Source organism: Dreissena polymorpha, chromosome 15 (assembly GCF_020536995.1).
Source record: "Dreissena polymorpha isolate Duluth1 chromosome 15, UMN_Dpol_1.0, whole genome shotgun sequence".
Taxonomy (NCBI): Eukaryota; Metazoa; Mollusca; class Bivalvia; order Myida; family Dreissenidae; genus Dreissena; species Dreissena polymorpha.
Window position 1 is genome coordinate 43,377,914 of NC_068369.1, and position 25,947 is coordinate 43,403,860.

Consider the following 25,947-nt stretch of genomic DNA (forward strand, 5'->3'; position numbering starts at 1 on the left):
CACAATATGTTTTTCATTAATTGTAAATAAGAAAGCTTTCATTCTTATTCATTCTGGCTTTTAACAAAGCACGTCTTTAAATCAAGTATTAAGTTAACCATTCTTTAAACATTACACACTCTTTGAAAATAACAAACAATTCAAGTAAATAAACATTTAAATTCTGTATTTGTAGACACACTAGAAAAAATGCAATAGCTTTCCCTGGGTGAGTACATGTGGCCATGACAGCCATGTTAACTAAGAGAATTCTAATCTTCATATTGCCTATAATATATTACATACATTTTTTCCTGATTCCTGAAATTGTATTAATTTAGTTTTAATAATTTGCTTCACAGAAAATCTCATTTTGAATAAAAATATTTAATATTGAGCCCATGCTTTGGTAAAGACCTTTTCAGCTCTTTGTATATTTCATGGAAGTTTCAAATGATTCTTACTGAGGCAGTTTTAAGAAAATGAGATGGGTAATACTTTTTCGAACATTGAGATACATTTCAACAGACACGAATCTGAAAATCCTTATTGTAATTTGGTAAGTTTTGAACTTGTCTCTGACTTTTGATCCGACCCCAATCTGATAATCCTCATTATTTCTTGGAAACCTTTGTACTATATTTAATTATTTCATGGTTACTTTTGAAGCACCCATTAAGAAACTTTTGAGCCAACCTCCATCTGTGGAACACTTACCTCTGAGTAACTTGAAAACCAACCCCAAACTGAGAATCATTCTTATTACTTGGAAACTTTTGTACCAACTGCCTTCATTGAATTATTATTTCTTGGTGACTTTTGAAGCACCCATTAAGAAACTTCCGAACCTACCTCCATCTGAGAAACCTTTTTGTCACTGAGTAACTTGAGAACCAACCTCCAATCTGAGAATCACCATTCTGATTATTGTAATTTTAATGCAACATCTATCTGAGAATCATCATTAATGTTTGGTAATATTTGCACCAATCCCCATCTTAGAAAACTTTTAATTACTTTAATACTTACTTACCTGCCCTTTCTGTAAATCCTCATTCTTAATTTGGCAATTTTGATCCAACCCCCATCTGAGAATCATCATTACTCTTTGGAAATGTTTGAACCATTTCCCATCTTAGAATACTTATTATTACTTGGTAATGTTGTACCGACCCCTTTTGAGAATTCTCATTACTTGGACACAGTCAAGGGAGGCAACGAACCAGTAAGAACACCCAGAGTTCTCTGTCCTTGTCGTCGGGCCTCGATTTGGCGAGGGCGAAGTAAGTAGCCGCCTTGTACTCCTGCATCGTCCCTCCCTTCTTTGAATGCCTTTCACTACTGTATAGGCTATTGATTGTTCGCCTTAAATCAAAGACTAGAAGTTCGGAATTTCTCAGTGTCTTGAGTTTTCTTCTCTTTATATTTTTAAGCTTGTTGTATATTACATTACTTCTCAAGTGTAGTTAAATGTTTGATTGTGTAATCATGATTTAAATCTCAAACCAGATGATGTAAACATTGGAATTCTATCTGACTAGTTTTTAACAGTTTTCTGGAGATTTTGTTGCATATTGAATTGATTGTGTTTTAATTATCATTATAGTCTGTATAAATGTAATGTAAAGTTCTCCATACTCAATCTGATGAACAAAATCGGTTTATTGTTGTTTGATTTAAAATGTCTAGGATGTGTTCTAGTTTGATGTTTATACCACCCAACTTTAAATCTTCGTTATGTTTTCTCAATTTGTCTCAACAATGGCTGCTGCATTTCTCATAACTGATTAAACTTGCTCACATTTTTCTCTTTTCAAGACTGTAATGATTAACCACTGAAATGATCGAGTAATCACTTGTAAGCTTCTTTCCTTGACCTTGAAGTCATCTTGACCATGAAGTCATCTTGACCTTGAAGTCACCTTGACCTTGAAGTCATCTTGACCTTGAAGTCATCTGGACCATGAAGTCACCTTGACCTTGAAGTCATCTTGACCTTGAAGTCATCTTGACCTTGAAGTCACCTTGACCTTGAAGTCATCTTGACCTTGAAGTCATCTGGACCATGAAGTCATCTTGATCTTGAAGTCATCTTGACCTTGAAGTCATCTTGACCGAAGTCATCTTGACCTTGAAGTCATCTTGACCTTGACATGATTATTAATTTTGGGGGGGAGCATATAGTCGCCGCTTCGTCTGTCCGTCCGTCTGTGTGTCCGTTGGTCTGTGCACAATTTTAACCGGGCTATTTCTCAGCAACTAATGACCGGAATTCAATAAAACTTTATGGGAAGCTTCACTACCAAGAGGAGATGTGCATATTATCAGCGGGTTCTGGTCGGATGATTTTTCACAGAGTTAAGGCCCTTTGAAATTTTCTATAAAAAAATATTGTTCTCCCAACTACTGTGTTCTCAAGACGTTTCCTTTTATCTGAATATATAGTGAAATATTGTGACAAAAAAACAACTTTGGGGAGCATCACCTGTCTTTGACGGTTTCTTGTCTTAACCTTGAAATGACTAGTGAGTTGTGAGCTTTTTATCTTAACCTTGAAATTGTATTGACCTTTAGTCTTCTTGACCTTGACTTGGCAACCTCCTTATAAGCTGCTTTCCTGGAGATTGTTATGGTATTGACCTTGAATTCTTCTTTTTATCTATATCAGTTTTCAAATGGTCCTTGACCTTGTTTTTATTATGACCTCAAAATGATCTTTCAATAGTAAGCAACTTTTCTTTGCCTTAAAATTTTATTGACCTTGAAGTCTTCTTGACTTTAAAATGGTATGAACTGTAAGTTCTTTCCTTCGACCTTGAATTAACGTAGATGAGTCCTCAGTTCAAGTGTACTCATGTTTGCTGTTTTGCCATGCAAAAAAAAAATTATAAAAAAAAATAAAAAATTGATAAATGTCAAAACTTGCAATTAAATTTTATTAAATTGTACTGTTAAAATTAGCCTGCTCTTAATGAAGGCCTCTATGTCAAATTTATGAAATGAACTCAAAAGCTGTTATTAACGAGATGTTGACAACAGATTGTTTGAAATGTTTTAGTATCTGACTCTAGGAAACCGTTTGAAAATCATGGGATCATCCATGTTGGATCCAAAACATTCAAATTACTCCCAGGTGTTGTGTTATGCTTGCAAACTTAAAGGTGCAAACATTGCATGGCTATTCAGGGCTTCATGCAGTGAGTATTTTAAGTTTGTAAACAACATTTATTTTTGCTGCTGATACGTTGTAATTCAAATGCAGAGTTGATTCCTGTGAAAGCAATAAATGGGAATTCATTAATGCGCAGTGGATTGTAATATGGTCGGTTCGTTGCACTGAACTTTTTGTCAGTCATTCATTTGCTGAGTTATTTTGGGGAAACCCCAGTTTGTTTTTTAACAATATGTGCAGCTGTAAATTAAACAGTACTTGATGCTTTGCAACATATTTTGTAACAGTTTGGCTTATCCACAAGTTGAAACAGTTTGTTACATTCTGTGTGAAATTTTGTGCGTCAATAAAATGATCTTAAGCATTAACATCATTATCAATTGTAAATATCAGTAGTGTTGGCACCATCTTAATCTTTTAAGAAAATGTAATTAATATTTGCTTTAAAAGAGATGCATACATACATAATCCAATGTAAAAAAAATAAAAAAAATTGGCAACACATTTATTAATAACAAAAAAAACAAGTAGTATGCACAATTGTAGGCGTTAAATAATTATGCACTAGTAGTTCATTTAACTACTTGATTAAGTGTTTATGTATTGAGATTATTTCAAGTGGAGTTTACAAGTAAATCCTTGATACATCATGTCTGTTGCAATGGAACACTTGTACACAAGAACACCTGTATGCCAGACTATGAACATGTGGTAATTTTCATGACCTTAACAGTTTAACAAATACATTGTTAATGAACTTTTAACTTTATGAACCACAGTTCTACACATTAATGAACATTTTTCATTTATTGGAACACAAAGTTTATTAACCATTGTTGGACTAAGAACAATTGATAAACCATTTCAAGAAACAGTACATGAACTAATGAACACTTTCGCAGGGGTTATAATGAGAAATAGTCAGGGAAAAAATATTAACTAAGGAATATAATTATGGTAAGTAAAAAACATTGGTGCTAAAATAAAAACATTGATGGAAAATAAAAACAAAAGGTATGTTCTACAATAGGCTGAGTTGATGATGATAATTGATAATTACATTGTACTTTAAAATGAGTCTTGTTCTGAGAAAACTGGGCTTAATGCATATGCGTAAAGTGTCATCCCAGATTAGCCTGTGAAGTCTGCACAGGCTAATCAGGAACGACACTTTCCGCCTAAAATCGATTTTTGCTAAGAAGAGACTTCATTCAAACAAAAAAAAAGTGTCATCCATGATTAGCCTGTGCCGACTGCACAGGTTAATCTGGGACGACAGTTTACGCACATGCATTATGCCTAGTTTTCTCAGAACGGGACTCAAATGATGTGCTATCCCATCTATCTCATGTATTAGTGGTGTGATGTATTCAACATCTCTTTGGCTATCAAGTCATCATTTCCTATAACATGCATGCTTGAATGATAAGTTTTACAAGGATGTCCGGTTTAATCATTTTATGGTTAATATAAATTTTCGGCGGATGAATAATATGTGTACAAGATGAGGTCTGTATTAAAAAGAAATGAAATATATAGATTAAAAGTGGTAAGTTTTAGTTGTGTTTTTAAATGTTTAGAGAAAACATCTTATGTTATTGATGATGTTGAAGATGTTGGTGTTTATTTTAGACGTAAATGAGAATTAATTATTAATTGTTTACCTTTTACACGATGTATGATTTAAAAAAAAGTGTTTGAAATGACAAAAGACGCATATAAACACATGTGTTCTGATGAAGTTAATTTCAACTTATACATTATGATTATGAAATCCGGGCTGTTACCATATGATTTATTACTATGTGACATGTTTTTGCCTAATGAGGTTTAACATGGAACTTGGTTCCTTAAAGCATTCAACTCAATTACACTATTTTTTATAATAATGGAATATTAATGATGGTAACTCACAGAAGATCTGCAGAGAAGATAGGAACTGGACCTTTGCATTCTGAATTTTTGTTTACATAGGTTAAATAAGAAAGAAACATTTGAACTGTATATTGCGAAAATGGGTCTTATGCCTTATCTGGCCAGCGTAGTTCCAGACCAGTGCGCGCCATTGCGCAGTCTGGTCACAAGCTATGTAGTTTGCTATAAAGGTACACAAGATGTGGTGGTCACATTAGCTGGTTGTATTATAGTTTTGACAGTACTAAATAATTTATTATGAAAAGCAAAACACACACATCAATATTTTTAATTATTGTCCCCTACGGGTTTCACCGGAGGGGACCTATGGTTTGCCCTCTGTGAGTCTGTCACACTTTTCTGGATCCTGCGATAACTTTAAAAGTTCTTCATATTTTTTTCATGAAACTTGAAACATGGATAGATGGCAATATGGACATTATGCACGTCATTTCATTTTGTTCCTACGTCAAAAATTCTGGTTGCTACGGCAACAAATAGACTAGAAATACTGCTGATACTGCTGACAATGGTGGTTTTCTGGATCCTGTGATAACTTTATAAGTTCTTAATATTTGTTCATGAAACTTGCAACATGGAAAAATGGCAATATGGACATTATGCACATCATTTCATTTTGTTCCTACGTCAAAAATTGTCGTTGCTTTGGTAACCCCCCCCCCCCCAAATTTTTTTAAAATAATTTCTGAAAATGGTGTAATTTCTGACAATGGTGGAGCCGGTAGAGGACCATATTGCTTGACAATAGCCTTGTTATATATGACATTTGCATACTGTTCTTGCATACAAACCTATAGACAATTCCATAAATTAATAGCTCCTAGATTTTTACACCCCTATACACACACCCTGACCATATAGATAGGAAAATACACTAAAGACTTCCCATGTCTTCATTTCATATTGTGTTGGCATGTTTGAAGTTAGTTTTCCCTAAATATCAAACATGGAGTTATCACACCCTGCATATTCAGGAGTTAGTTTACATTAACAATAGTGAGATTACCTAACCCCTATGAATTCTGGAGTGACTCTACATTTACCTCCCTCAAATATAAAATTGATGGTACATATACCCTCCATAATTTCATAAGTTATTGCACATTTACCACAAGTATTCAAATATAAGCATTAATTTACCAGCATTACAAAAATGTGTAGGGACTCTAAATTGTAAGTGACCATTTTTGTTTTTTTTTCAGGAAAAATTCGGACGATGTCAAGCGATCAGAAAGTATGAAGGGACGAGAAGACCAGGTAAGGCCAAACCAATCAGATTTTATGCTATATATTCAAGGTCTGGCAAATTTATTAAGGCAAACCAATCAGATTTTATGCTATATATTCAAGGTCTGGAAAGTTTTTTAATGCCTGTACCACAAAAAAACAAACAACCATGTATGCTATAAAGAGAAAAAAGGTGCTTAGTATGTTTATATAAAAGTGAAACAATATTGTGCAAGTATGTGTAACATTGATTCATTTCAGCTGTTAAACATAAGATTCCTAAATTGTGTATGGGTGTGTAAATAAACAGCCAATTTTTTTATGAATGCACCTTTTCAAACCCCTCCTATTGCAATAAATTATCTACTGTATTACATAGTCTGTACAATTTTCTGAAAGATGCAAGTGAGAATCCTTGGAAATATTGATATAGGTCAGTCCAATGGATTAAATAAGATATCAAACAACTAAAAACTCCAAATTCCCCTTGTTTTCAGTACAGTATATAAACTGACTGATTGAACACATGATTGCAAACAATTTATGCCCATCTGTCTGCCATTTTTATTGCAGCGTCCCCGCGTGGCCAAACGTTCCGTCAGTGACCTGGCCATGGATGACCAAACTGTAAAGTCACTGACCACTGGTAGCTCCTCTACCTCTAGTCTCAGGTATTGTAAGCTCCTCTACCTCTAGTCTCAGGTATTGTAAGCTCCTCTTCCTCTAGTCTCGGTTATTGTTAGCTCCTGTATCTCTAGTCTCAGGTATTGTAAGCTCCTGTATCTCTAGTCTCAGGTATTGTAAGCTCCTGTATCTCTAGCCTAAGATATTGTAAGCTCCTCTATGTCAAGTCTCATGTATTGTAAGCTCCTCTACCTCAAGCCTCAGGTATTGTAAGCTCTATGTCAAGTCTCAGGTATCCTAAGCTCCTCTACCTCTAGTTTCAGGTATTGTAAGCTCCTCTACCGTAAGCTCCTCTATCTCAAGTCTCAGGTTTTGTAAGCTGCTCTACCTCTAGACTCAGATATTGATTGTAAGCTCCTCTACATCTAGTCTCAGATATTGTAAGTTTTGTAGGGTAGCTTCTCTAATTTAAATCTCAGGTATTGATAGTTTGGTAGGCCATTTTCTCCTAGGTACTTAACGCCTTATTTCAGATAGCATTTTCTACAAGATATTGAATATTTTCCTCTTTACAAAATAGTCATATATATTTATCAATTAGGCAATATTAACTTGTCAAAATTATGGTATTGGAAAACACTGGGACACAAAATATTGTCTGATTTAGGAGTAATGAAAGCCCCAGCAGTTCCATGGACACCCTGACAGCCCAGATCCAGACAGACTCTGATTTCGAGGTGGAGCCCGAGCTGCCATCATTGAAGCAGCTCCTGGGCGAGGACACGGTGCGGAAACTGAAGCCCAAAGAGAAGAAACGACAGGACGTCATTAATGGTGAGTGCTGGCGTGTTTATAGTGTAGAAACGGAGTGTATGAGTTCCCCTATTGGTTATCATATGGGCTTTGTTAAGGGAAAACTGGGCTTAATGCATATGCTTAAGTGTCCTCCCTTATTAGTCAGCGCGGTCTGCACAGGCTAATCTTGGATGGCACTTTAAGCACATGCATTGAGCCCAGTTTTCCCAGCACGCAGTCCAAATAGCGCTGAGTTTATTATTTCCCCTATTGTTTATCAGATTATTTCTTCGACACTTGTACTTTTCCAATCTTATAATCCAATTAAGAAGACTAACAATGTAGACATGTCCTAAGAATCATCAGGCTGTATGACCATCATCCAGGTGTGAAAATGATTGAACAAGGATGTGTCGGTACAAGGATGTGTCGTGGATCAATTCATATGGGTCAGATTGCTGTTTAATTGCCATTTGCTCATTGAATGTCCAAATGTGTTTATTAGAATATTATTTTCTTATTATAATCATTATGGCATGTAAACAGGATGTCTAAACATTTACAGTGTCTGAAATCCAATGCAAACAATCCTTTTTGCAGAAAAAAAATTCTCACGCCTCTGGATGCATTTTACAGTTGAATGCATCTGAATGATGGAGTTTGCATGTATTGTTTGCAAACAGGTATGAGAGAAAACATTTGATCCTACTGTATACAAATGAGACGCTTTCTGAGAAAACTGGGCTTAATGCATGTGTGTGTGGCTAATCAGGGACGACACTTTCCGCTTTTATGGTATTTTTAGTTTCAAGGAAGTCCCTCCTTACCGAAAATCAAGTTTAGGCGGAAAGTGTCGTCCCTGATTGGCCTGTGCAGACTGCACAGGCTAATCTGGGACGACACTTTACACACATGCATTAAGCCCAGTTTTCTCAGAACAAGGCTCAAATACAAGTTGTGTTCAATTTCACAGAACTGTTCTACACGGAGAAGTGCCATGTGCGTAGTCTGAAAATACTGGACAAGCTCTTCTACCAGCCCATGAAGCATGAGAACTCCATACAGAAGGACTTCTGTCAGTTACTGTTCCCCAATCTAGAGACCATGATCCAGTTACATGGTGAGTGGGGTGCAGCCTACGTAAAATCGGGCTCAATTTATGTATGTGTGGGGTGCAGCCTACGTAAAATTGGGCTCAATGTATGTATGTGTGGGGTGCAGCCTACGTAAAATCGGGCTCAATGTATGTATGTGTGGGATGCAGCCTATGTAAAATCGGGCTCAATGTATGTATGTGTGGGGTGCAGCCTACGTAAAATCGGGCTCAATGTATGTATGTGTGGGATGCAGCCTATGTAAAATCGGGCTCAATGTATGTATGTGTGGGGTGCAGCCTACGTAAAATCGGGCTCAATGTATGTATGTGTGGGGTGCAGCCTATGTAAAATCGGGCTCAATGTATGTATGTGTGGGGTGCAGCCTACGTAAAATCGGGCTCAATGTATGTATGTGTGTGGTGCAGCCTACGTAAAATTGGGCTCAATGTATGTATGTGTGGGGTGCAGCCTACGTAAAATCGGGCTCAATGTATGTATGTGTGGGATGCAGCCTATGTAAAATCGGGCTCAATGTATGTATGTGTGGGGTGCAGCCTACGTAAAATCGGGCTCAATGTATGTATGTGTGGGATGCAGCCTATGTACAATCGGGCTCAATGTATGTATGTGTGGGGTGCAGCCTACGTAAAATCGGGCTCAATGTATGTATGTGTGGGGTGCAGCCTACGTAAAATCGGGCTCAATGTATGTATGTGTGGGGTGCAGCCTACGTAAAATCGGGCTCAATGTATGTATGTGTGGGGTGCAGCCTACGTAAAATCGGGCTCAATGTATGTATGTGTGTGGTGCAGCCTACGTAAAATCGGGCTCAATGTATGTATGTGTGGGGTGCAGCCTACGTAAAATCGGGCTCAATGTATGTATGTGTGTGGTGCAGCCTACGTAAAATCGGGCTCAATGTATGTATGTGTGGGGTGCAGCCTACGTAAAATTGGGCTCAATGTATGTATGTGTGGGGTGCAGCCTACGTAAAATCGGGCTCAATGTATGTATGTGTGGGGTGCAGCCTACGTAAAATCGGGCTCAATGTATGTATGTAAGGTGTCCTCCTAGATTAGCCTGTGCACAGGCTAATCAGGGACAACACTTTCCGTCTAGATTTGGATTTTCGGAAAGAAAAGATTTCCTATAAGCAAAAAGAGATACTGTGCCGTGTTTATTTAATGTTGGTCAGATTATTAAAAAATAATGTGATTTATTAAAAGAGTATTTAAATGACTTGTGATGTTTGATCAGTCAGTAGATTCTTTAAATGAAATTTAACTTAACTCTTTGGTGAAAACATTTTCAATATGGTGGGTTTAGATAATTGGGGGCATTTAGATTTGTCGTTAGCCTCTTTATTTCTTGTGCTTTCATCTGTCTTAGAGAGTTTTGCGTTGCATGAAATTACTTATTAAACTAAAAAAATACAACTGCTATTTTTTTTTATGTGTAGGTTATATTTTGGAAATGATGATATCCTGATATATTTTTCATTTTTCTACCGATCATTGCATGTCTAAGTGTTCATCTTTTTATAAACAATTAGTGCAGGTCATGTATTAACATATGTTATTTTTGTACATTTTAGGGACTTTAAACAAAAGTATGAAAGAACGCCGCAAAGAAAAATCTGTGATAACCGTTGTTGGAGACCTTCTGTTGCAAAGAGTATGTACCTGTAGTGTAGACATTAGAGTTGTCAATGTGATATCAGTTTTAAGAAAATTTGTATTTAACAAATTGGGCCTAATGTGGAAAAAATTGAATAAACTATAACACTTTTTGGATTGTTAATAAGTAAACTAATATAAACAGTATTTATGTAATTGTATAATGAAAGTCAATTAAAACAATTACATCTTATAAAAACAGTGTATACAAAATATGTATCATAAGCATAAATTAACAATTATTTTCCTTGTTCACATACGTTATTATACCGAAAACATTTACTTAATAACAACCATTTCATTAGACCCCTACCAATGTAATGGAGGGGACTAAAGGTTTGTTCTTTGTCTGTCTCCCTGTTTTTAACCAGGTTTTCTGAAGGAAAAAACTGGTTATTACATTGGCGAATGTCGGCGGGTGGGCTGGCGGGTAGGCGGAACAAGCGTGTCCTGGCCATAACTTTGTCGTTCATTGTGAGATTTTAAAATCATTTGGCACATTTGTTCACCATCATTGGACAGTGTGTCGCACGAAAGAATACGTCAATATCTCCAAGGTCAAGATTTTTTTTTTAAACAAAGGGGGTTAATTATGAACAATCAGTTCAGTTTGAGTTGTCTCCCTTTATCGGATTTTTTTATATAGTGTTCGGACTGTCTGTCTTTCTGTCCCTTGAAATATAATCTTCATATTTGGTATGCATGTGTATATGGACAAGGCCTTTCCATACGCACACAATTTTTTACCCCTGTGACATTGACCTTGAACTTTAAGGATCGTTGGTTTCGAAATCTGCGTTTAGGTTTCGAAAAATGCTCATAACTTCCATGTCCCTTGAGATATAAGCTTCATATTAATATGCATGAGTATATGGACAAGGCCTTTCACTACGCACAAAATTTTTTACCCCTGTGACCTTGACCATGAACTTAGGGTCAGCGTTAAGGTTTCGAAAACTGCGTTTAGGTTTCGAAAAATGCTCATAACTTCTATGTCCCTTGAGATATAACCTTCTTATTTGGTATGCATGTGTATATAGACCAGGCCTTTCCATACGCACAAAAAAAATTACCCCTGTGACCTTGAACTTAGGGTCCACGTTTAGGTTTCAAAATCTGCGTTTAGGCTTCGAAAAATGCTCATAACTTCTATGTCCCTTGAGATATAACCTTCATATTTGGTATGCATGTGTATATGGACAAGGCCTTTCCATACGCACAAAAATTTTGACCCCTGTGACCTTGACCTTGAAGTAAGGGTCCGCGTTTAGGTTTCGAAATCTGTGTTAAGGTTTTGAAAAATGCTCATAACTTCTATGTCCATTGAGATATTACCTTCATATTTGGTATGCATGTGTATATGGACGAGGCCTTTCCAAACACACACAAATTTTGACCCCTGTGACCTTGACCTTGAACTTAGGGTCTGCATTTAGGTTTCGAAATCTGTGTTTAGGTTTCAAAAAAAGCTCATAGCTTCTATCAAGCGTTTAAAGGGGGGATAAGTCATCTTATGGTGAAAGCTCTTGTTTCAAATTGAAAACCTGTTTTGTGACAATTTTGTCCCTTGTTCTTTATAATTCTGTATCTTGGGCCTGCTTAAAAAGCACTCAAGCAAAATTGATGAAACTTTAGATGTGCATAGACTTCAATGTGGAGAATATGCATGCTGTTTCAGATAATTTGTTTTGACAAGAGTTGTAGTTGCTGTAGTTGTAGATGTTATTTAAAATTAAAATCTGGGTCTTGATATAACGCAAAAGCTATGTTGATGAAACTTGGTATGTGGATAGAGGGCCATTTGGGGAATATGCAAATTATTTCATTTCTTTCATCAGAAAAATGTTCGGTTTTCTATGGTACCAGATGCTCGGGTTACATAAATAATTGGAAAGTAAAATCTTGATATCCTGCAATAACTTACAATAAGTATTTAGCTAGTTTGACAAAACTCAGTTTGTGGATAGAGGTATATGCAAGCTATTTCAGTTTGTATGCCCCTGGATCGAATGATCGGGGGTATATTGTTTTAGGCCTGTCTGTCTGTCATTGTATGTGTGTGTCTGTCTGTCCCAAAACTTTAACCTGGGTCATAACTTTGCAATATTGAAGATAGAAACATGATACTTGGCATGCATTCCAGGTGGTTTTAAAAAAAGGTTGCTATGGTTACATAAATGAAAGAAAATAAATTTATAATATGGATATGCGATATCTTTAAAAAAAAGCTAGGTTGGTAAAACTTGGTTTGTGGATAGAGGGCCATATTGTGATAATGCACTGTTTTCGTTTTTTTCATCAGAATAAAATTGCGCTTGCTTTCTTTGCAGAAATAATTAAAGCTAAAATCAGAATTCTTTAATAATAAAAAAGTACTTAAGCAAGGTTAATAAAACAGGCATCCTGTTCTTACTGTGGCAACAGTTACTCGCGTAGGGACTTCTGTTTTGTCCTGTGACAAATCTCTTGATTTAAAAGTACATATCCAGAGTACATTTTTGACCTTTTATTTGATCACAGTTTGACGGCACTGCAGGGGAGAACTTCAAACATGGCTGCGGTGTCTTCTGTCGCAACCAAACCAACGCCTTGGAAAGCCTTAAAGTGTACAAAAACAAAAATCAAAAGTTTTCACAGCTTTTGACCGTAAGTTGTTGCATCGTTTAATTATTGCTCTCTTACAATTTTAGTATTATGCTTTATGGTTGCCTTTTGTTCATGATAGTACTCAGTAGTACTTCACACTGTACTATTTCCCCTTCACATAGAGTTCGGATTAGAGCGACCTTTTTAATCTATTGCAATATTTCAATTACTTGTACAATTTACATTGCAATTACATGTTCTATTTCTGGTAAATGCTCCCTCATCTCTTCAGTTTTCATTGACCCATTTATGCCTAGTGGACTTTCCCATTCTTCCAAATTGGATCAATGTATTTCTAAAATTCGGGATGTCTAGTATATTTATTTATATATTTAGAATATTTCTTACAGAAATTCATTTAAGCAAACAGTGCAGACCCTGATGAGACGCCACATCATGCGGCGTCTCATCTGGGTCTACACTGTTTGCCAAGGCCTTTTTTCTAGACGCTAGGCATAAATGGGTTAATGTTACAATGTCCATTATATATAGATTGTTCAACACCACTACAATGCCCATTTTCTATATAATTTCCATTACCAGCCCAAACTTTAATTTTCAGTACAATTTTTATATATCTTTATATGGCACAATTTCAATTACTGTGACTATTTACATTTCTAGTTTTATTTTCATTACCAGCACTATTTTCATTTGAGTATATTTGTCATATTTTCACCTGAATATATGTTGAATAACAGACATATTTCCATAATGGATTGAGTTCAATAACTAGTACATTTTCCATTCCTACAATTTTGAATTCTTGGTACAGTGTCCATATTTAGCTAAATTTCAATAATTTTATTGCTGGTATATGTACAATGTTATTTCAATTGCTGATTCAGTTCTAATTACTTATGGTATAATTTAATTTAGGTTTTAATGACCTTTAACAGTACACTATTTAGTTAATGTACAATTTACCTAAATATTGCCATAAATTACTTAAAAAAATTCGACCAGTTTTCGTTACCTGTACAATTTCTATTTTCAGCAACATTTCCATCACCTGAACCATTTCCATCGCCACATCCTAGTTCATGTGCATTTATTACTGTCAATACAATTTCCATTTCCAATAATATTTTTGGTACTGTTTTCAAATGCCTTACTGTTTTTCTATTCCATGACCAGTACAATTTCCATTTCAGGATGCAGAGAACAACCCCCTATGTCAGCGTCTAGCCCTGAAAGATATCATTCCTAAACAGTTCATGAGACTCACCAAGTACCCTCTACTCATTGAGAACCTCATGAAGTACACACAAAGTAAGTCACTGATCATGTACCCTCTACTCATTGAGAACCACATGAAGTACACACAAAGTAAATCACTGATCATGTACCCTCTCTTCATTAAGAACCTCATGAAGTACACACAAAGTAAGTCACTGATCATGTACCCTCTTTTCATTGAGAACCTCATGAAGTGCACACAAAGTAAGTCACTGATCAAGTACCCTCTCTTCATTAAGAACCTCATGAAGTGCACACAAAGTAAGTCACTGATCAAGTTCCCTCTACTCATTGAGAACCTCATGAAGTGCACACAAAGTAAGTCACTGATCAAGTTCCCTCTACTCATTGAGAACCTCATGAAGTGCACACAAAGTAAGTCACTGATCAAGTTCCCTCTACTCATTGAGAACCTCATGAAGTACACACAAAGTAAGTCACTGATCATGTACCCTCTTTTCATTGAGAACCTCATGAAGTACACACAAAGTAAGTCACTGATCAAGTACCCTCTTCTCATTGAGAACCTCATGAAGTGCACACAAAGTAAGTCACTGATCAAGTACCCTCTTCTCATTGAGAACCTCATGAAGTGCACACAAAGTAAGTCACTGATCAAGTACCCTCTACTCATTGAGAACCTCATGAAGTGCACACAAAGTAAGTCACTGATCAAGTACCCTCTACTCATTGAGAACCTCATGAAGTATACACAAAGTAAGTCACTGATCAAGTTCCCTCTACTCATTGAGAACCTCATGAAGTACACACAAAGTAAGTCACTGATCATGTACCCTCTACTCATTGAGAACCGCATGAAGTGCACACAAAGTAAGTCACTGATCAAGTACCCTCTCTTCATTAAGAACCTCATGAAGTGCACACAAAGTAAGTCACTTATCAAGTACCCTCCACTCATTGTGAACCTCATGAAGTACACACAAAGTAAGTCACTGATCAAGTACCCTCTTCTCATTGAGAACCTCATGAAGTACACACAAAGTAAGTCACTTATCAAGTACCCTCTACTCATTGAGAACCTCATGAAGTACACACAAAGTAAGTCACTGATCAAGTACCCTCCACTCATTGAGAACCTCATGAAGTGCACACAAAGTAAGTCACTGATCAAGTTCCCTCTACTAATTGAGAACCTCATGAAGTGCACACAAAGTAAGTCACTGATCAAGTTCCCTCTACTCATTGAGAACCGCATGAAGTACACACAAAGTAAGTCACTGATCAAGTACCCTCTACTCATTGAGAACCTCATGAAGTGCACACAAAGTAAGTCACTGATCAAGTACCCTCTCTTCATTAAGAACCTCATGAAGTGCACACAAAGTAAGTCACTGATCAAGTTCCCTCTACTCATTGAGAACCTCATGAAGTGCACACAAAGTAAGTCACTGATCAAGTTCCCTCTACTCATTGAGAGCCTCATGAAGTACACACAAAGTAAGTCACTGATCAAGTTCCCTCTACTCATTGAGAACCTCATGAAGTACACACAAAGTAAGTCACTGATCATGTACCCTCTACTCATTGAGAACCTCATGAAGTATACACAAAGTAAGTCACTGATCAAGTTCCCTCTACTCATTGAGAACCTCATGAAGTGCACACAAAGTAAGTCACTGATCAAGTTCCCTCTACTCATTGAGAACCTCATGAAGTACACACAAAGTAAGTCACTGATCATGTACCCTCTACTCATTGAGAACCTCATGAAGTATACACAAAGTAAGTCACTGATCAAGTTCCCTCTACTCATTGAGAACCTCATGAAGTACACGCAAAGTAAGTCACTGATCATGTACCCTCTACTCATTGAGAACCGCATGAAGTACACATAAAGTAAGTCACTGATCAAGTACCCTCTACTCATTGAGAACCTCATGAAGTACACACAAAGTAAGTCACTGATCATGTACCCTGTACTCATTGAGAACCTCATGAAGTACACACAAAGTAAGTCACTGATCAAGTACCCTCTACTCATTGAGAACCTCATGAAGTACACACAAAGTAAGTCACTGATCATGTACCCTCTACTCATTGAGAACCTCATGAAGTACACACAAAGTAAGTCACTGATCAAGTACCCTCTACTCATTGAGAACCTCATGAAGTGCACACAAAGTAAGTCACTGATCAAGTTCCCTCTACTCATTGAGAGCCTCATGAAGTGCACACAAAGTAAGTCACTGATCAAGTACCCTCTACTCATTGAGAACCTCATGAAGTACACACAAAGTAAGTCACTGATCAAGTACCCTCTACTCAATGAGAACCTCATGAAGTGCACACAAAGTAAGTCACTGATCAAGTACTCTGTTCTCATTAAGAACTTTCTGAAGTACATACAAAGTAAGTCACTGATTTAGTTCCCTCTACTCATTGAGGACCGCATGAAGTACACACAAAGTAAGTCACTGATCAAGAACCCTGTTCTCATTGAGAACCTCATGAAGTGCACACAAAGTAAGTCACTGATCAAGTTCCCTCTGCTCATTGACAACCTCATGAAGTGCACACAAAGTAAGTCACTGATCAAGTACCCTGTTCTCATTGAGAACCTCATGAAGTACACACAAAGTAAGTCACTGATCAAGTTCCCTCTACTCATTGAGAGCCTCATGAAGTACACACAAAGTAAGTCACTGATCAAGTACCCTCTACTCATTGAGAACCTCATGAAGTGCACACAAAGTAAGTCACTGATCAAGTTCCCTCTACTCATTGAGAACCTCATGAAGTGCACACAAAGTAAGTCACTGATCAAGTACCCTCTACTCATTGAGAACCTCATGAAGTGCACACAAAGTAAGTCACTGATCAAGTACCCTCTCTTCATTAAGAACCTCATGAAGTGCACACAAAGTAAGTCACTGATCAAGTTCCCTCTACTCATTGAGAACCTCATGAAGTGCACACAAAGTAAGTCACTGATCAAGTTCCCTCTACTCATTGAGAGCCTCATGAAGTACACACAAAGTAAGTCACTGATCAAGTTCCCTCTACTCATTGAGAGCCTCATGAAGTACACACAAAGTAAGTCACTGATCAAGTTCCCTCTACTCATTGAGAACCTCATGAAGTGCACACAAAGTAAGTCACTGATCAAGTTCCCTCTACTCATTGAGAACCTCATGAAGTGCACACAAAGTAAGTCACTGATCAAGTTCCCTCTACTCATTGAGAACCTCATGAAGTGCACACAAAGTAAGTCACTGATCAAGTTCCCTCTACTCATTGAGAACCTCATGAAGTACATACAAAGTAAGTCACTGATCAAGTACCCTCTACTCATTGAGAACCTCATGAAGTGCACACAAAGTAAGTCACTGATCATGTACCATCTTTTCATTAAGAACCTCATGAAGTGCACACAAAGTAAGTCACTGATCAAGTTCCCTCTACTCATTGAGAACCTCATGAAGTACACACCAAGTAAGTCACTGATCATGTACCCTCTACTCATTGAGAACCTCATGAAGTATACACAAAGTAAGTCACTGATCAAGTTCCCTCTACTCATTGAGAACCTCATGAAGTACACACAAAGTAAGTCACTGATCATGTACCCTCTACTCATTGAGAACCGCATGAAGTACACATAAAGTAAGTCACTGATCAAGTACCCTCTACTCATTGAGAACCTCATGAAGTATACACAAAGTAAGTCACTGATCAAGTTCCCTCTACTCATTGAGAACCTCATGAAGTGCACACAAAGTAAGTCACTGATCAAGTTCCCTCTACTCATTGAGAACCTCATGAAGTACACACAAAGTAAGTCACTGATCAAGTACCCTCTACTCATTGAGAACCTCATGAAGTACACACAAAGTAAGTCACTGATCATGTACCCTCTACTCATTGAGAACCTCATGAAGTACACACAAAGAAAGTCACTGATCAAGTACCCTCTACTCATTGAGAACCTCATGAAGTGCACACAAAGTAAGTCACTGATCAAGTTCCCTCTACTCATTGAGAGCCTCATGAAGTGCACACAAAGTAAGTCACTGATCAAGTACCCTGTTTTCATTGAGAACCTCATGAAGTACACACAAAGTAAGTCACTGATCAAGTACCCTCTCTTCATTAAGAACCTCATGAAGTGCACACAAAGTAAGTCACTGATCAAGTTCCCTCTACTCATTGAGAACCTCATGAAGTGCACACAAAGTAAGTCACTGATCAAGTTCCCTCTACTCATTGAGAGCCTCATGAAGTACACACAAAGTAAGTCACTGATCAAGTTCCCTCTACTCATTGAGAGCCTCATGAAGTACACACAAAGTAAGTCACTGATCAAGTTCCCTCTACTCATTGAGAACCTCATGAAGTGCACACAAAGTAAGTCACTGATCAAGTTCCCTCTACTCATTGAGAACCTCATGAAGTGCACACAAAGTAAGTCACTGATCAAGTTCCCTCTACTAATTGAGAACCTCATGAAGTGCACACAAAGTAAGTCACTGATCAAGTTCCCTCTACTCATTGAGAACCTCATGAAGTACATACAAAGTAAGTCACTGATCAAGTACCCTCTACTCATTGAGAACCTCATGAAGTGCACACAAAGTAAGTCACTGATCATGTACCATCTTTTCATTAAGAACCTCATGAAGTGCACACAAAGTAAGTCACTGATCAAGTTCCCTCTACTCATTGAGAACCTCATGAAGTACACACCAAGTAAGTCACTGATCATGTACCCTCTACTCATTGAGAACCTCATGAAGTATACACAAAGTAAATCACTGATCAAGTTCCCTCTACTCATTGAGAACCTCATGAAGTACACACAAAGTAAGTCACTGATCATGTACCCTCTACTCATTGAGAACCGCATGAAGTACACATAAAGTAAGTCACTGATCAAGTACCCTCTACTCATTGAGAACCTCATGAAGTATACACAAAGTAAGTCACTGATCAAGTTCCCTCTACTCATTGAGAACCTCATGAAGTGCACACAAAGTAAGTCACTGATCAAGTTCCCTCTACTCATTGAGAACCTCATGAAGTACACACAAAGTAAGTCACTGATCATGTACCCTCTACTCATTGAGAACCTCATGAAGTATACACAAAGTAAGTCACTGATCAAGTTCCCTCTACTCATTGAGAACCTCATGAAGTACACACAAAGTAAGTCACTGATCATGTACCCTCTACTCATTGAGAACCGCATGAAGTACACATAAAGTAAGTCACTGATCAAGTACCCTCTACACATTGAGAACCTCATGAAGTACACACAAAGTAAGTCACTGATCATGTACCCTGTACTCATTGAGAACCTCATGAAGTACACACAAAGTAAGTCACTGATCAAGTACCCTCTACTCATTGAGAACCTCATGAAGTACACACAAAGTAAGTCACTGATCATGTACCCTCTACTCATTGAGAACCTCATGAAGTACACACAAAGTAAGTCACTGATCAAGTACCCTCTACTCATTGAGAACCTCATGAAGTGCACACAAAGTAAGTCACTGATCAAGTTCCCTCTACTCATTGAGAGCCTCATGAAGTGCACACAAAGTAAGTCACTGATCAAGTACCCTGTTTTCATTGAGAACCTCATGAAGTACACACAAAGTAAGTCACTGATCAAGTACCCTCTACTCAATGAGAACCTCATGAAGTGCACACAAAGTAAGTCACTGATCAAGTACTCTGTTCTCATTAAGAACTTTCTGAAGTACATACAAAGTAAGTCACTGATTAAGTTCCCTCTACTCATTGAGAACCGCATGCAGTACACACAAAGTAAGTCACTGATCAAGAACCCTGTTCTCATTGAGAACCTCATGAAGTGCACACAAAGTAAGTCACTGATCAAGTTCCCTCTGCTCATTGACAACCTCATGAAGTGCACACAAAGTAAGTCACTGATCAAGTACCCTGTTCTCATTGAGAACCTCATGAAGTGCACACAAAGTAAGTCACTGATCAAGTTCCCTCTACTCATTGAGAGCCTCATGAAGTACACACAAAGTAAGTCACTGATCAATTACCCTGTTTTCATTGAGAACCTCATGAAGTGCACACAAAGTAAGTCACTGATCAAGTTCCCTCTACACATTGAGAACCTCATGAAGTACACACAAAGTAAGTCACTGATCAAGTACCCTCTACTCATTGAGAACCTCATGAAGTGCACACAAAGTAAGTCACTTATCAAGTTCCCTCTACTCATTGAGAGCCTCATGAAGTACACACAAAGTAAGTCACTGATCAAGTTCCCTCTACTCATTGAGAACCTCATGAAGTGCACACAAAGTAAGTCACTGATCAAGTTCCCTCTACTCATTGAGAACCTCATGAAGTGCACACAAAGTAAGTCACTGATCAAGTTCCCTCTACTAATTGAGAACCTCATGAAGTGCACACAAAGTAAGTCACTGATCAAGTTCCCTCTACTCATTGAGAACCTCATGAAGTACATACAAAGTAAGTCACTGATCAAGTACCCTCTACTCATTGAGAACCTCATGAAGTGCACACAAAGCAAGTCACTGATCATGTACCATCTTTTCATTAAGAACCTCATGAAGTGCACACAAAGTAAGTCACTGATCAAGTTCCCTCTACTCATTGAGAACCTCATGAAGTACACACCAAGTAAGTCACTGATCATGTACCCTCTACTCATTGAGAACCTCATGAAGTATACACAAAGTAAATCACTGATCAAGTTCCCTCTACTCATTGAGAACCTCATGAAGTACACACAAAGTAAGTCACTGATCATGTACCCTCTACTCATTGAGAACCGCATGAAGTACACATAAAGTAAGTCACTGATCAAGTACCCTCTACTCATTGAGAACCTCATGAAGTATACACAAAGTAAGTCACTGATCAAGTTCCCTCTACTCATTGAGAACCTCATGAAGTGCACACAAAGTAAGTCACTGATCAAGTTCCCTCTACTCATTGAGAACCTCATGAAGTACACACAAAGTAAGTCACTGATCATGTACCCTCTACTCATTGAGAACCTCATGAAGTATACACAAAGTAAGTCACTGATCAAGTTCCCTCTACTCATTGAGAACCTCATGAAGTACACACAAAGTAAGTCACTGATCATGTACCCTCTACTCATTGAGAACCGCATGAAGTACACATAAAGTAAGTCACTGATCAAGTACCCTCTACACATTGAGAACCTCATGAAGTACACACAAAGTAAGTCACTGATCATGTACCCTGTACTCATTGAGAACCTCATGAAGTACACACAAAGTAAGTCACTGATCAAGTACCCTCTACTCATTGAGAACCTCATGAAGTACACACAAAGTAAGTCACTGATCATGTACCCTCTACTCATTGAGAACCTCATGAAGTACACACAAAGTAAGTCACTGATCAAGTACCCTCTACTCATTGAGAACCTCATGAAGTGCACACAAAGTAAGTCACTGATCAAGTTCCCTCTACTCATTGAGAGCCTCATGAAGTGCACACAAAGTAAGTCACTGATCAAGTACCCTGTTTTCATTGAGAACCTCATGAAGTACACACAAAGTAAGTCACTGATCAAGTACCCTCTACTCAATGAGAACCTCATGAAGTGCACACAAAGTAAGTCACTGATCAAGTACTCTGTTCTCATTAAGAACTTTCTGAAGTACATACAAAGTAAGTCACTGATTAAGTTCCCTCTACTCATTGAGAACCGCATGAAGTACACACAAAGTAAGTCACTGATCAAGAACCCTGTTCTCATTGAGAACCTCATGAAGTGCACACAAAGTAAGTCACTGATCAAGTTCCCTCTGCTCATTGACAACCTCATGAAGTGCACACAAAGTAAGTCACTGATCAAGTACCCTGTTCTCATTGAAAACCTCATGAAGTGCACACAAAGTAAGTCACTGATCAAGTTCCCTCTACTCATTGAGAGCCTCATGAAGTACACACAAAGTAAGTCACTGATCAATTACCATGTTTTCATTGAGAACCTCATGAAGTGCACACAAAGTAAGTCACTGATCAAGTTCCCTCTACACATTGAGAACCTCATGAAGTACACACAAAGTAAGTCACTGATCAAGTACCCTCTACTCATTGAGAACCTCATGAAGTGCACACAAAGTAAGTCACTTATCAAGTTCCCTCTACTCATTGAGAACCTCATGAAGTGCACACAAAGTAAGTCACTGATCAAGTACCCTCTACTCATTGAGAACCTCATGAAGTGCACACAAAGTAAGTCACTGATCAAGTACCCTCTCTTCATTAAGAACCTCATGAAGTGCACACAAAGTAAGTCACTGATCAAGTTCCCTCTACTCATTGAGAACCTCATGAAGTGCACACAAAGTAAGTCACTGATCAAGTTCCCTCTACTCATTGAGAGCCTCGTGAAGTACACACAAAGTAAGTCACTGATCAAGTTCCCTCTACTCATTGAGAGCCTCATGAAGTACACACAAAGTAAATCACTGATCAAGTTCCCTCTACTCATTGAGAACCTCATGAAGTGCACACAAAGTAAGTCACTGATCAAGTTCCCTCTACTCGTTGAGAACCTCATGAAGTGCACACAAAGTAAGTCACTGATCAAGTTCCCTCTACTCATTGAGAACCTCATGAAGTGCACACAAAGTAAGTCACTGATCAAGTTCCCTCTACTCATTGAGAACCTCATGAAGTACATACAAAGTAAGTCACTGATCAAGTACCCTCTACTCATTGAGAACCTCATGAAGTGCACACAAAGTAAGTCACTGATCATGTACCATCTTTTCATTAAGAACCTCATGAAGTGCACACAAAGTAAGTCACTGATCAAGTTCCCTCTACTCATTAAGAACCTCATGAAGTACACACAAAGTAAGTCACTGATCATGTACCCTCTACTCATTGAGAACCTCATGAAGTATACACAAAGTAAGTCACTGATCAAGTTCCCTCTACTCATTGAGAACCTCATGAAGTACACACAAAGTAAGTCACTGATCATGTACCCTCTACTCATTGAGAACCGCATGAAGTACACATAAAGTTAGTCACTGATCAAGTACCCTCTACTCATTGAGAACCTCATGAAGTACACACAAAGTAAGTCACTGATCATGTACCCTCTACTCATTGAGAACATCATGAAGTACACACAAAGTAAGTCACTGATCAAGTACCCTCTACTCATTGAGAACCTCATGAAGTACACACAAAGTAAGTCACTGATCATGTACCCTCTACTCATTGAGAACCTCATGAAGTAAACACAAAGTAAGTCACTGATCAAGTACCCTCTACTCATTGAGAACCTCATGAAGTGCACACAAAGTAAGTCACTGATCAAGTTCCCTCTACTCATTGAGAGCCTCATGAAGTGCACACAAAGTAAGTCACTGATCAAGTACCCTCTACTCATTGAGAACCTCATGAAGTACACACAAAGTAAGTCACTTATCAAGTACCCTCTACTCATTGAGAACCTCATGAAGTACACACAAAGTAAGTCACTTATCAAGTACCCTCCACTCATTGTGAACCTCATGAAGTACACATAAAGTAAGTCACTGATCAAGTACCCTCTACTCATTGAGAGCCTCATGAAGTACACACAAAGTAAGTCACTGATCAAGTTCCCTCTGCTCATTGAGAGCCTCATGAAGTACACACAAAGTAAGTCACTGATCAAGTACTCCCTTCTCATTTAGAACCTCGTGAAGTACACACAAAGTAAGTCACTGATCAAGTACCCTCTACTCATTGAGAACCTCATGAAGTGCACACAAAGTAAGTCACTGATCAAGTACTCCCTTCTCATTGCGAGCCTCATGAAGTGCACACAAAGTAAGTCACTGATCATGTACCCTCTACTCATTGAGAACCTCATGAAGTACACACAGAAGAAACATTTTGTAGCCAATGGAAAAATATAAAAAGAATATAATTAATTAACATAACACTTTCTTTGTAGAGGAGACATATGAATTCATGCAACTGCAACAAGCAAAGAGTGGAAAAATATTTTTTAGCATTGCAAAAATAAAAATAATAGAATAAGGTAATATAATACTTTTTTGTAGCGAATACAGATGAGTACAACCATCTTGAGCTGGCGTTAAGGTGCAGCAAACGTATACTGGAGCACGTGAACCAGGAGGTGAAGGTGTGCGAGAACAAACAGCGCCTTGTGGAGCTCAACAAACGTATCGACAAACGTGCCATTGATAACAGTGCAGAGGCTAACGATATACGGGTATACTGGGAATACCTCTTACAATTGTTTTGAGTTGAAATTTGTGTTTTATAACATCCGATAAAATATTTGTGACCGTTTGTTGAACAGTTGATTTTGTTTTTTTGAATGCACTCTCGAAAATCCATGAAAATAAGTGTCTGACAAATTAAGTTCACAATACTTATGTTTTGAAAAGTTTTTTAAACTCTGATTCACTTTTCCCATTTGTTTAAGCTACAGCATACCTGAGTTACAATTGTTTCACTCACAGTTGTTATACCCCCATTACCAATGGTAATGGGGCCTACATAGGAGTCACTTTGTTGGTCTGTCTGTCGGTCTGTCCCAAAAGCTTGTCCAGGCCATAGCTATGTTGTTCATTGTGAGATTTTAAAATCATTTGGCACATTTTGTCACTATCATTAGGCAGTGTGTCGCGAGAAAGAATTACATCGATATCTCAAAGGTCAAGGTCCCACTTTGAGTTCAAAGGTAAAAAATGGCCATAAATGAGCTTGTCCGGGCAATAACTTTGTTATTTATTGTGAGATTTAAAAATCATTTGACACATTTGTTCACCATAATTGGATGCTGTTTCCTGCGAAAGAATTATGTTGATATCTCCAAGGTCAAGGTCACACTTTGAGTTCAAAGGTAAAAAAAGGCCATAAATGAGCTTGTCCGGGCCATAACTCTTGTCGTTCATTGTGAGATTTTAAAATCATTTGGCACATTTGTTTGCTATCTTTGGACAGTGTGTCGCGCGAAAGAATTAGGTCGATATATCCAAGGTCAAGGTCACACTTTGAGTTCAAAGGTAAAAAATGGCTAAACAAGCTTGTCTGCGCCATAACTATGTCGTACATTGTGGGATTTTAAAATCATTTGTTCACCATAATTGGACGGTGTGTCGCACGGAAGAATTATATCGATATCTCCAAGGTCAAGGTCACACTTTGAATTCAAAGGTCAAAAATGGCCATAAATGATAATGGCATAATAATACTTAAAAATCGCCATAAATTAGATTCTCTTGTTTTGTGAAGACAGCATGCAAAATAGTCTGTGTCAATGCAAAAGCTCTAGTTCAACAATATAATAGCCTCTTTATGAGAAAACCGGGCCTTATTCTTGTGCATAATATTTTGTCCCAGATTAGCCTGTGCGGTCTGCACAGGCTAAATTTGGACAACATTTTCTGCTTTAATGAAATTTTTCGTTTAAAGGACTGAACAGGCTAATCTTGGACGACACTTTTCACACATGTCTTAAGCCTGGTTGACGACACTTTTCACACATGTCTTAAGCCTGGTTGACGACACTTTTCAC

At 37.8% G+C, this 25,947-nt stretch overlaps 1 protein-coding gene across 12 annotated transcripts in view; it reads left to right on the forward strand.

The window, feature by feature from the left end:
• LOC127859834 (rho guanine nucleotide exchange factor 12-like) overlaps positions 1 to 25,947 on the forward strand; it is a 115,205-nt gene that overhangs the window by 58,621 nt on the left and 30,637 nt on the right. For 8 of the 12 annotated variants that reach the window (XM_052397350.1, XM_052397347.1, XM_052397349.1 and 5 more), the window contains 10 exons: positions 176 to 208; positions 1,185 to 1,262; positions 6,289 to 6,343; positions 6,887 to 6,984; positions 7,605 to 7,771; positions 8,706 to 8,852; positions 10,424 to 10,503; positions 13,026 to 13,151; positions 14,306 to 14,423; positions 24,464 to 24,636. In XM_052397350.1, the coding sequence (XP_052253310.1) occupies positions 176 to 208; positions 1,185 to 1,262; positions 6,289 to 6,343; positions 6,887 to 6,984; positions 7,605 to 7,771; positions 8,706 to 8,852; positions 10,424 to 10,503; positions 13,026 to 13,151; positions 14,306 to 14,423; positions 24,464 to 24,636 (1,075 nt within the window). The remainder of the gene's footprint in view (positions 1 to 175; positions 209 to 1,184; positions 1,263 to 6,288; positions 6,344 to 6,886; positions 6,985 to 7,604; positions 7,772 to 8,705; positions 8,853 to 10,423; positions 10,504 to 13,025; positions 13,152 to 14,305; positions 14,424 to 24,463; positions 24,637 to 25,947) is intronic. The other 4 variants (XM_052397348.1, XM_052397351.1, XM_052397353.1 and 1 more) reach the window with 2 other exon arrangements.